The 12,756-nt window shown below is 42.1% G+C and overlaps 1 protein-coding gene across 6 annotated transcripts in view; it reads left to right on the top strand.

Annotated features, from left to right (window-relative positions):
• Positions 1-12,756, top strand: part of SLC6A11 (solute carrier family 6 member 11) — a 119,238-nt gene that overhangs the window by 95,622 nt on the left and 10,860 nt on the right. For all 6 annotated transcript variants that reach the window (XR_009048746.1, XM_057705440.1, XM_057705439.1 and 3 more), the window contains 2 exons: positions 9,596-9,708; positions 12,473-12,610. Coding sequence is in view for 5 of the 6 variants with exons in the window: in XM_057705440.1 (XP_057561423.1) it covers positions 9,596-9,708; positions 12,473-12,610 (251 nt within the window). In the remaining variant the exon portion in view is untranslated. The remainder of the gene's footprint in view (positions 1-9,595; positions 9,709-12,472; positions 12,611-12,756) is intronic.

Genomic DNA, 12,756 nt, shown 5'->3' with positions numbered 1-12,756 from the left:
CTAATTCCCGCCTCAGATGCTGAGTGAGCTAGGATATCTACAGCACTACTGTTACTCCTTTTATCAGTATTTCCATTTTATAGATGAAGCCTTGAGGAGAGTCATAGATGGAAAGGAAAAGAGCCACCTAAAAATAAATTTTATTGGTTTTTTTCCTATTTCAAATTGAAAGCATATTCACTGTAGAAAAGTGTTGAAATGTTGACAAAGGAAAAAGTCTCCAATCTGTATCTGACTACATTTTGGGGTTCTCGTGCCAGGATTTCCCAAACATATATAGCTACATCTATATTAATGAAAACTGGATCATGTTAGGTTGCATTTTTCCCTTCGTGATAAAGCATGAGAGCTTTCTGTCTCTGTGAGTAGAGATCTCAATCACGAGTTTAATGGCTGTGTGGTATTCCACTGAATGGATATACTATAATTGATTTACTCCAGCTCACTTATCAGGCCCTGGGTTGGTTGTCCACACATGACCTCATGAAATGCTCACAGCACCTCTGCAAGGCAGCCTACATTCGTGGCTGTGCGAAATGTGCCCAGATCCGAGGGTTGCCATTCACATAGACAGCAGTCCTGGGCTTCATACTGCCTGTTACAGGGGAGGACTCTGTAGCTCAGAGCATGAGGTGGTTCCCCTAAGGCCACACAGCCCATAAGTGTGCAGCCTGCCTCTCGCCTCTTCTGCCTCACCCTCCTGTGTCTCTCCTGGTGCCAAAGAGGTAAGCCTGCTCTATGACTAGGGGTGTGAATCAGACCAAGATCTGCTTTAGGAGTTCCCGCCATTTGGTGGAATTGCAAGTTGCAAGTGTGCAGCCTCCCCATCCTGCTCAGTAGGATCTTACAGGAATATTTATAACTCTAAATACCTAATTAGAAAGAAGGGTTTAAAGTAAAATATTGAAGTTTTTTTTTGGAAGAAGCTGAAAAAAAGGAGTACAAATTAAACTCAGAGTAAGTAGAAGCAAAGAAATAATAAAGGTAAGACATACAAACAATAGAGAAAATTTTCAAAGCCAAAATTTGATATTAGAAAAGATAGCAAAATTTATAACACCCTGGCAAGACTAATCAAGGGAAAAAATGAGAGAAAACACAAATTACTGACATCAGGAATGAAAGAGGAGATATGGCTACAGATCCTACAGACATGAAAAATGAGAATAAGGAAATACCATGAACAACTTCAAGCTAATATACTTGATAATGTAAATTAAATGGACAAAATTCTAAAAATATGTAATTTAGTTAAACTGACTCAAGAAGAAATAGAAAAACTAAATGGCTCTATATATTTTCAAACAAAATTGAACTCATTGTCAAAAATCTTTCTACCAAGAAGACTCCAGGCCCTGCTAGTTTCACTGGTGAATTCTGCCAAATGTTTAAGGAAGAAATAATATCAGTCTTACACAAACTCTTTTAAAAATTAAAAAAGTAAGGATATCTGAGGACAGTGATAGCTGTATGCTACTTATATCCCAATTTTTTCCCCAAACAAGAAAAAAACAAGAAGGGAAAAGTATATTCTACACAAAACCAGGCCCTCTGCATAATTTGAAGACAGAAAATGTTGAAGCTGCAGATAATTATAGCAGAAAGAAAAATCTCTGATCCCAGCGCGCAGTCACTCCTGCAAAGGCAAACCTAGAAAAACTGTGAGACAGGCAGAAGATAGGGGCTAGTGAAAGGACCTAAGAATAATTTGGGGCAATCACCAGAAAGATAAGATCTGCTCTAAATCTGAAAATACTGGAAGAGATCCAGACAGATCCCTTATCAGGGACTATGAGAAGGGATTCCAAGTAGGTGTGATTTCAAGGGGCATTTAAAGGGACAGGCACACTTTAAATTTATTTATCTATTTATTTATTTATTTTATTGGCTGTGTTGGGTCTTTTTTGCTGTGCACGGGCTTTCTTTAGTTGCGGTGAGTGGGGGCTACTCTTCGTTGTGGTGCGCGGGCTCCTTGTTGCCATGGCTTCTCTTGTTGCAGAGCTCGGGCTCTAGGCGCGTGGGCTTCAGTAGTTGCAGCACATGGGCTCAATAGTTGTGGCTCACGGGCTCTAAAGCGCAGGCTCAATAGTTGTGGCACAAGGGCTTAGTTGCCCCGTGGCATGTGGGATCTTCCTGGAGCAGGGATCGAACCTGTGTCCCCTGCATTGGCAGGAGGATTCTTAACCACTGCGCCACCTAGGAAGCCCCGGGCACACTTTAAAGGAGGCACCATTTGAAACACAAACCTTCTTGGGGAGAAAAAAAGCAAAAAATTTAGGGGAAAGCACCCTTTTACAAAGAGATGGTAAAGGGAAACCAAGAAGAGGAGATAAAATGTAAAGACCTGCAAAACAAGAGAACCATAAAACCAGGATGTGAAAAGGGGCTCTCACCCTTCCCTATCACCAGAACAAAAGGCTGCCAAAGTGCCTGGACTTTGTAATATTGGCAGAAGATGGCACTATTAAGCTGGGACTGTTGTTAAAAAAAACCCTGAACGTGAACAAGAGAAAAGTCAAGTATGTACAGAACTACTATGGAAAATCAGGAGTAGAAATTTCCAACATATCTATGAAGAACCACGCTGTGCCTCTGAAAACCAACCATGAAATAGAAGAAAAGTGTAAGTCAACACTCCAAACAGAATTGAATATACTAAAACAAGCATCTGAGGATGTGAAAAAACTCTTTGAACCAGAATTTTTAACAAATGCATGAGGAGGAGAACAGGAGTAAATGAAAAGGAAGTTGATTGAAATCAAGGAAAAAGTGAGAAAAAAGGGAAATATATTGTTATTTTAGAAATGAAGAATAAATTGCAAAGTATCAAATGGAGAATAGTCGCAGTAAAAGGCATTTTAAAAAGAAAGGAAAACAACCAAGTGAATGAAAATGACATAAAAAAGTAAAATGATCCCTCCAAAAAAGTAGAAGAAAGACCAGCAAAGAAGAAAAATATTTATATTATCAGAGCCCCTGAAGAAAAAAAATAAAACAATGAAACAGAGGTAATATTTAAAACTATAAACCAAGGAAACTTTTTCGAAACAGAAAAAGAGCTGAATATACACATTGAAAGGACTCCTTGGGTACTAGGGAAAATTAACCCAGAGTGATCAACTCCAATACATCCTGGTAAAGATACTAGCTTTCAAAGATAAATATAAAAACCTCAAGGCTTCCAAGCCAAAAAAAAAAAAAAAAAAGATCAAATAACTTTTATAATGGCAAAAGTATTAAACTGGCATCATACTTTTCAAAACCAACATACAAAGCAAGACAACTATGGGTCAACATTTTTTTTTTTTAATTTACACAAAGAAGTGTGAACCAAGGATTTAATATCCAGCTGTGTCTTCAAATGCGAAGACTATAGAAAAGCCATTTTCAGTATACAAGAACTTACAGATTTATGCAATCTTCAGGCCTTTGAAAGAATCTGCCAGAGGGTGAACTTCATCCAACCCAATAAGTCACACCTACTTATTTATTCACTTTTTATTTTATCAACTTCAGGTATGGACTCCTGGGTACTTAGTTTATCCTAGGGATCTCTCAGGATCTGAGAGAATTGGCTCCAGTTTTGAAAGAAGTTCTACTGTGGGTAAAATGCTATCAGACAGCACTGCATGCTTCAGAGAAATCGTTCCGGAAAAGAAGAGTCAACTGATGCAGTGAACTTCATTGTTGTCTTATTTTAAGAAATTGCCACAGCCACCACAACCTTCAGCCACTAGATCAGTCAGCAGCCACCAACATTGCGGCAAAACCCTCTACCAGCAAAAAAATTATGACTCGCTGAAGGCTCAGATGATGGTTAGCATTTTTTAGTAATAAAGTATCTTTAAATTGTTATATACTTTTTTTTAGACATAATGGTATTGTATACTTAGTAGACTACAGTATAGTGTAAACATAACTTTTATATTTTCAGGGAAACCAAAAAATTCATGTGACTCACTCAGTTGTGATATTCACTTTGTTGTGGTGGTCTGGGACTGAGCCTGCAACATCTCTGAGGTATACCTGTATATGCTGTACACAAGAGACACACCAAAACGAAATGACTCGCACAGCCTAAAGATAAAGGGATAGAGAATAACAATTCTGATATCAGACAAAGTAGCATTCAAGCCCAAATGAATTAATAAGCATGACAGAGGATGCTTTTTAATGTTAAAAGCCACAGTTCACGTTGAAAATATAACACCCATAAAAATGTATGCACTAAATATCATGGCAATAATCGTCATGAAGCAAAAACTAGCAGGAGATGCAAGGAGACAGGGATAGAAATAAAGCAACAATAAGAGAAAACTTTACTAAACACATTTCTCAATAAAAGTGAAAGAATGAAAATTAATTACATCCCCTGTTTAGGAAAATAAGAAAAACAACAACAAAATGAACTAAAAGAAAGCACACGGAAGAAAATTATAAAGATACAAGCAGAAAGTAATGAAGTAGAGAATAGAGAAATAGTAGATCTGGTTCTTTAAAAATAATAAGCAACCTAAATGTCCATCAACAGAGGAATGGATAAAGAAGATGTGGTACATACACACAACGGAATATCACTCAGCCGTAAAAAGACTGAAATAATACCATTTGCAGCAACATGGACGGACCTAGAGGTTGTCATATTGAGTGAATGAAGTAAATCAGACAGAGAAAGACAAATATCATATGGTATCGCTTTCATGTGGAATCTAAAATGAGGGAACACATGAGCTTACCTACAAAACAGAAATAGAGCTACAGATGTGGAAAACAAACCTATGGTTACCAAGGGGTAAGGGGGTGGAGGGATAAATTGGGAGATTGGGACTGACATATACACACTATTGTATATAAAATAGATAACTAATAAGGACCTGCTGTATAGCACAGGGAACTCTACTCAGTACTCTGTAATAGCCTATTTGGGAAAAAGAATCTAAAAAAGAGTGGATGTATGTATCAATATCTGTGTAACTGATTCACTTTACACCTGAAGCTAACACAGCATTGTAAATCAACTATACTCTAATAAAAATTAAAAAAATAATAATAAACTAAAATTCTAGGTTTTTAGAAATAAAAATAGGCAAATCACTAGATGATCAAGAAAAAAAGGGGAGAGCGGTTGGGGAGAACATGCAAATAGCAAAATAAGAAATGACAAAGGGAAAATAACCATTGAAGCAGAAGACGTTTTTAAAAATCATAAGAGATTACTTTGCAATCCTCTTTGCATATAAATTTGAAAACCTAGATGAAATGAATATTTTCCTAGGGAAATAGAGATTGCTAAAATTGACCCCATTTGATTTAGAAAGCTTAAACAGGCCAGTTTCCATAGAAGAAACAGAGAAAATTATTGAGGAACTCTCCCACAAAAAAATACCAGGCCCAGATGGTTTCTCAGAGGAGTTTACCAAACCTTTGGAACCAGATAGGCCCAATGCTCTATAAATTATTCTAGAGCATTGAAAGAGGAGGAAACTTTCTTAACTCATTATATGAAACGTGTATGTTGATACCTAAACCTAATAGACAATGCAAAGAAAGAAAACTACAGATTAATATCACTCATGCATATTGATGCAAAACTACTAAATAAAATATTAGCTAACTAAAACCCAAAATATTAGAATCCAAAATCATATTAAGAAAGTAATATACCATGTCCAAGTAGGATTTATTGCAGGAATAATATAAGGTTGATTTAACGCTAAGAAAGCCATTAATATCACACACCACGTTAATTGCCCAAATAAAATAAATCATAAAATTATCTCCATAGATACTGGAAAAGTCTGAAAAATTCAACATTCATTCACTGTAAAAAATAATCAAGTAAATGAAAATTGAAGCACATTTTTTTTAAATAGCTGTGTGTATCAAAGTTTAAAAAGCAAGTATATATGGTATCCTACCCATCATGTAAGGAAGAAGGAGATGAAAGAAAATATGTCTGTTCATTTGTGCAAAATAAATATAGAAATGAGAAACTAGAAAATAAAGAGCATGGTTACCTACGGGGGTGGGTAGAAAAGGAATAGAAAATGGGGAGGAATAAGAAATAAGGATGAGAAGCAAGCACCCCTTCTCTGAGTATATATCCATGTTAGCTCTGACTCTTAGAGCCACAGTAATGTTTCAGGTACCACCCAAAATAAATAGTTGCCTCTTGTGGGTGGAACCAAAATGTAATACAAATAGTAACAAATGAACTTAACCATGTTACAAATGAATAATGCAACCATACTGAAGAGAATGGGAAAGAAAAGAGCTAATTTGAATTTCAAGAAGCAGTATGTAGACTGGAGACTGTAAGGCTAAAAACAAAAATTACTGTGCCCTTGTTGGTGCAGGGAAATGGGTTAGCAATTCTGTAACTATTACATGTGTGTGTTGGGATTGAACAAACTAGTCAGTATAGATCATTAGAGGCTGGTTTTTCACTGCCTGAAAAAGAACTTACAAATAAGGAAAGTAAAGAAGCTAGAATGAACTGTATTAGAATTGGAGGTATCAGTATGGGTTCATGGTTTTAATATATATACAGGTAGCTATAGACACATGTGCATGTATGTTTGTGTGGGTAAATGTACACATGCGTTTCCTAGCTTTGTGTGCTGAGACGGCCTATGAGCAGTGATGCCCCAGTAGCAATCAGCATACCTAGCAGCCAGATCTTGGTTTTTAAACACCGTTTTCCAGTATAAGGAACCAGAGCTCTTTGGAGAAGCAGTTGATTTGAGTGCTAGAGCAGGACAAGATGAAGCTGGAACATTTTGTGGTGCCCCCAAATAAGAAAGTGCTTAGAAAAAGGATGGAAGTATGTCAAAAAGACACAGGAATCAACTTGAAGAAGTTCCTAATGGCCAAACCTGGGACAATTTGAATAGCAAAATAAATAACGATAGTATTGGATTATGGCCCCTAGAATAAACTAAGTACCCAGGAGTCCATACCTGAAATTAATAAAATAAAAATTGAATAAATAAGTGGGTGTGACAGGGCAGCTCTTTCTTACAGAAAAATTAGTAAATGTAGAAGGAATGAAGAAAATATAAACCCATTAGGCAAACACCACAGGAATAATTGTTGCAGGTAAGATCCACCAATGGATGATAAAATCAATGCGTAAAGCTTTGACTTGAAAGAGGATATTTCCATGATCTTAAAGTATCCTTCCCAAGATAGTTACCAATTACAAAGGGAAACATAGTAACTATATAGTGAAGAAAACTGGCATTCACCAACTTTCCCTAATGATCAAGGTAAACATCTCTTGTACTAAGGCTTATTGACATCTTGTGTCCCATTATATGATAAACTGAGAAAGACAGCATCACTTCTGTGGTCTTCTTGCCAAAAATATGTGTAACCTCAGTTTAATAATGACAGAACACCAGACAAACCCACATTGAGGAACATTTTGGAAAATAATGACTGGTACTTATCAAAAATATCAAAGTCATGAAAGACAGGAAAAGGGTGAGGAACTGCCACAGACTGGAGGAGACTAAAGACATACAACCATGAAGTGCAATGTGGAATGCTGAATTGGATACTGGGACAGAAAAAAAGGATACAGGAGAAAACCTGGTGGAATGTGAATAAGGTCTATAGTTTAATTAATAGTGTATACCAGTGTTAATTTCCTGGCTATTAAAGATTGAATGCTTTCCCCCCAAATCAGAAACAAAGCAAAGATGTATGCTGTCTCCATTTCTAATCCATATGGTAATGGAATTCCTAGAGAGTATGATGAGGCAAGAAAAATAAAAGTATTAAGATTACAAAGGAAGAATAAAAACTGTCTTCTTTCATAAACAACATGATTGGCCACATAGAAAATCCTAAGAAACCTACAAAAAACAATAAGTGAATTTAGTAAGATCACAGGATAGAAAGACAATAAACAAAAATCTATAGTGTAATTTTTTTTATGCCAGGAAAAAACAATTGGAAGGTTTTAAACTTCTGCTTTTCAAAAGAGCTAACTAAAAAAATGAAGAGGCAAACCACAGACTTGGAGAAAATATTCATAATACTTTTCTCTCATAAAGGATTTATATCCCAAATATATTAAGAATTCTCACAACTCAATAAAAAGGAGACAACCCAATTGAAAATGGGCAAAAACTCAAGAGGCACTTCACAAAAGAAAATTTTGATATATAGGGAATTTCCTGGTGGTCCAGTGGTTAGGATACTGCACCTTCACTGCCGAGGGCCTGGATTCAATTCCTGGTTGGGGGAAACAGATCCTGCAAGTCGCGGCATGGGGGGAAGGGTAAAGAAGATGATATATGAATGGACAATAAAGATATGTGAAGATACTCCACATTGTTGGTCATCAGGGAAATACAAACTAAAAGCATAATGATGTAACACTTCACACCCACTATAATGACTAAATTTAAAAGACTGACAATATCAGGTGTTGACAAGGATGTGGAACCACTGGATCTCTCAAACGTTGCTGATAGGAATGCAAAATGACAGTTACTTTGTACATCAGTTTGGCGTATGATTACCACATGACCCAGTAATTCCACTCCTAGGTTAGATGAACAAAGCTAATCTAAAGTGAAAAAAATAAAATAAAATCAGTGGCTACCCAGTGCAAAGACAGGGAATGAGAGTGGAGAGACTGCAGAGGGACCCCAGGGGATGGTGGAAGTGTTCTATATTTTGATTGCAGTGGTCGTGATCTGCATCTACTTTTCAAAACTCATTGAACTGTACACTTAAAATGTATGCTTACTGTAGGTAAGTTAGACTTTAATAAGGCTGTTTTTAATGTAGAAAATGATCAGAATGAGTTTTTCTGAACATTTACCTTTTAAAGTGCTTTCCATATTCTGCATCATCCCACTGAATTCCCCAAACCACCCTATTAGGTAGGTCTCCGTTGTTCTCACTTTCTAGCTGAGGAGACAGAGGTAGAGCTCACAGTAACGAAGGAGGATCTGAACCCCCTTGGCCTCTGTGCTACAAGGCTAGAACATCAGAATCTCACCCTTGACATTAATAAAGCTCATCCTGAGGAAGTGCTAATAAGCCCTGTATTGGGAGCAGCCAAGAGAAGTGAGTGTGGATCAGGAAAATGAGAGGAGAAGCCCAAAGGAAGAGGTGGCCTGGGTGGACCAGCATTTGTCCAAGCCTGGACTCCTAACTACTAGGATAGGAATCATCGGGTACCTGGTCCTTGCCTCACCTTAGACCGACTGAATTAGAATCTCTGGGGTGGGCCTGAGAACCAGCATTTTAATAAGAGTGCCGTGCTTCTCCCCTCATCTACCATAAGAAGAGTAGAGACAGGTCTGTGCAAAGAAAGGTCTGAGTGTCAGACCAACCTGGGCTTAAATCCTGACCCTTCCAGACCCTTGTTTCCCTCTCTCTGCCTTAGCTTGCTCATCTGCACAATGGGCATCATAATAGTACCAATAGATGGGGTGGCTGGGAGATTTACCTTATTTGGGTGAAAATTAGGCACAGCACCTGACGAAAGAAAGCACTCAATATATGTTGGATTAAAGTAACAACTGAATGAGGCCCTGAACTCTACTCAGCACCTTTCTCTTTCCTTCCTCTCCAGGCCCTGGCCTGGCCTTTATCGCTTACCCCAAGGCCGTCACCATGATGCCCCTCTCCCCACTGTGGGCCACCTTGTTCTTCATGATGCTCATCTTCCTGGGCCTGGACAGCCAGGTAAGCGGGGAGCCCAAGCCAGAAGGGCAGAAAGGCCAGGTGCTGCTCTGGGGCCTATACACAACCTCCTGGTCCTGGTCATCAGGACCAAGCAGATACCGGAGGACTTGGGGACATAGAAAAGCATCTTCCTCCTTCCTTTATCTCTGCGTTGGGGCCCCCATGTCATGCCCCAGGCAGCTACATGAGTCCTGGGTACCACCACCAGCTCCGCGTCCTCCCATGTCTCACCCGCCTGCCTCTGTTCTTGCTGTTGCCTGCGGGCCTCCCCGAGACCCACCCTCCACTTGGCAGCCTGCCTTCCTCCATGAAGGGTGTGGAGTTAGAACTAGCAATTTATCTGTGCACATTTTCCTTTCTCTCCACACGAATACATGCACTTACATCCTCTCACACTGTAAAACCCACCCCAGCCCACCCTCCCACCCTCCTCCAATCCTCTCCTTCGTTTTCCTGCCAGAATCCTGTGGCCTACAGTCTCTCTTCAGTCCCAGAAATCTGCCCTCTGCCCGGCTGCACCATCATGGCTGGTTTTCCTACAAGTCCCAGAGAAGGTCTTCCAGCCAAAGCCAGGCTCTCTGCTCTCAGACAGGTGTCTCTTGGCGAGGTGCTCCCCCCCACCCCCCACCTGTGACCTTGTGTGAGTCACTAGGCACCCAAGCCCCGTGACTGGCGTGTCTGTCAATCCAGCCAAGTCCTATTTCTTCCCCGGATGGTTTCTCAGAAACTGCTAAGCCGAGCTGCAGAAGCAACCGGGTGTTTTTGCTGATAATTGTCCCTTCCATTGTTGCGGGCAGAGGCCTCGGGAGGGATTGGCAGCTTGTGTGACAGTGACAGGCCTGCCTCCTCAGAGGGGTGTGGGGGCTGGGCCTCGGCCCGGTGAGTCCCTGGGCTGAGCCAGGCCGGCACTAGGACTGAGATACTTGGTTTGCAAAGAGGGTCTGGAGGCCGAGCCGTCTGGCCCGGATGGCTGCTCTGCTCCTCCCAAGTTGAATGGCACAGGCTGTGTGCCTGGGCTGTGTCCTCGGTTCTCAATTATGATAACCACATGGCTGGGGGTCCTCTTCTGTTATCCCCATTTTGCAGAGGAAGAAACTGAGGCTCAGAAATGCTGAGTGACTTGCTGGGACATTCACCCAGGTCTGTGTGCCTCTTAGCCCACCTGCTCTGATGTCACTTAAATTTAGGTGCTAGATCAGTAGCCTCCCCTGAATCTCCTTCCTTCCCTGGGGACCCTGGGGAAAGGATGGGCACAGCCTTGCCATGGAGGCAGGACAGGCTGGAGGCTAGGGGTCCAGGTGTTACAGTCAGACAGGGCTGGGTTTGAGTCCCAGCCGCATGACTCTTGCCAGCTGTGTGACTCTAAGCGAGTCACTTCACCTCTCTGTGCTACAGTCCCTTCGCACAGTGAAGATGGAAATCCCTTTCCTGAGGAGGTAGACGTGAACCAGAAAGGATTTAGAGCCAACGAATGGCTCCAGGGAAGGGGGGTGGGGCATGGTGCCTACAGCAGCGACAGCCCAGCCTCTGGAACAAGATTGCCTGGTGCAAATTCAGGCCCTAAAATGTTATACCTCTGTGATCTCAGGGAAAGTTGCTTACACCCCTATGCTTCCGTGTCTTCATTTACAAAACGGGAATAATAATAGGACTTAACACCTAGAGAGTAAATCAATTAATATTTGTTAACTGCTTAGAACTGAGCCTGGCATACAACAAGCACCATGTGTTCACCATTGTTATTATTCATTTATTAAACATTTTCTGAGCATTTCCTCTGTGCCACTGGATATAGATGAAAATGATGTGGCCTCTGCCCTCCGGGGTCTCACCTTCTTGCAAGGAGACAGATTAGGGGCAATCGTGGGCCCCACGGGATGAGGGATATGGACTGGGCGTGGAAGAGAGGGGAGGTCTGTTCTGCCCAAGCAGGAGGCAAGGAGGAGCAGTCAGGAAATGGCTCATGAAGGAGATCTGCCCACAGTGCTGGGAGGACCCGGCGGCGGCGGTGGGGGGGGGGGGGGGGGTTGGGGGGGAAGTGCTGGGATATTTGGGCTGGGTGTTGGTGGGTGAGTAGGAGTGTCACGGATCCCGTACCTGGCCCTGTCTCAGCATGGCAGGACACAGATGCTTAGTGGCTCAGTCTCTGCCATCTAAGCCTGCCCAGCCCAAGCACAAAAGCTGGATTTTAGCTCACCTGACTGCCTTCCCCACCAGCAAAGGGTCACCCGCCCACCAGAAGCAAACGGCAGGGGAAATGTCACAGGCCTGGAGGACGAAGCAACTCAAGTCCCACCCACAGACTGACCAGAGGCTGCCAACAGCAGAGCCCTCAGCTCTCAGGACAGTTGCAGAAACTCCCTTCTTGCTTCCCAGGCAGAGGCTGGATCTCATTTGAGTCACTGGCTGCAGCACAGGGCCCAGCACATAGGCGTGTGACACGCAACACAGGGGAGAAGGAATTCTAGCTTTAGCGTAAAGAGACCTCATTTCAAGTCCTGACTCTGCCACTTCCTTGCTGAGAGACTTTGGGCAGGTCAGTTCCCCTCTCTGAGCCTCAGGGTCGTCGTGTCCAGTGGGCCTGCCGGAGTTCTGTAAGTGCCGGGGTTACTGCTTTTATTCTCGGGTCCTGCATCAGGATGAGTACGTGTGGGAATGAAGGTGAGGCCCGGTGGGAAGGAAGCCCAGAGTCTAGGGCTGCCGTGCTTGCCTGGAGCCAGGGCCTTTCTCTTGGGCTTCACACCATCACTTCTACGCCTTGCAGTTTGTGTGCGTGGAAAGCCTGGTGACCGCTGTGGTAGACATGTATCCCAAGGTCTTCCGGAGGGGCTATCGGCGGGAGCTGCTCATCCTGGCCCTGTCGGTCTTCTCCTATTTCCTGGGCCTCGTGATGTTAACGGAGGTGAGTGACGAGGACACGGCAAGTGATGGGAACGGGGTGGCACAAGGGGCAAGCGCCTGGGCTTTGGGTTAGCGGATCTGACGTCACGTCCCAGCTCTGACGCTGACTAGCGGTGTGACCCTGGCTCCGGGCCCAGCACGTCTCGG

This window comes from Hippopotamus amphibius, chromosome 13 (assembly GCF_030028045.1).
Source record: "Hippopotamus amphibius kiboko isolate mHipAmp2 chromosome 13, mHipAmp2.hap2, whole genome shotgun sequence".
Lineage (NCBI taxonomy): Eukaryota > Metazoa > Chordata > Mammalia > Artiodactyla > Hippopotamidae > Hippopotamus > Hippopotamus amphibius.
This window is presented reverse-complemented; position numbering and strand designations above follow the sequence as displayed.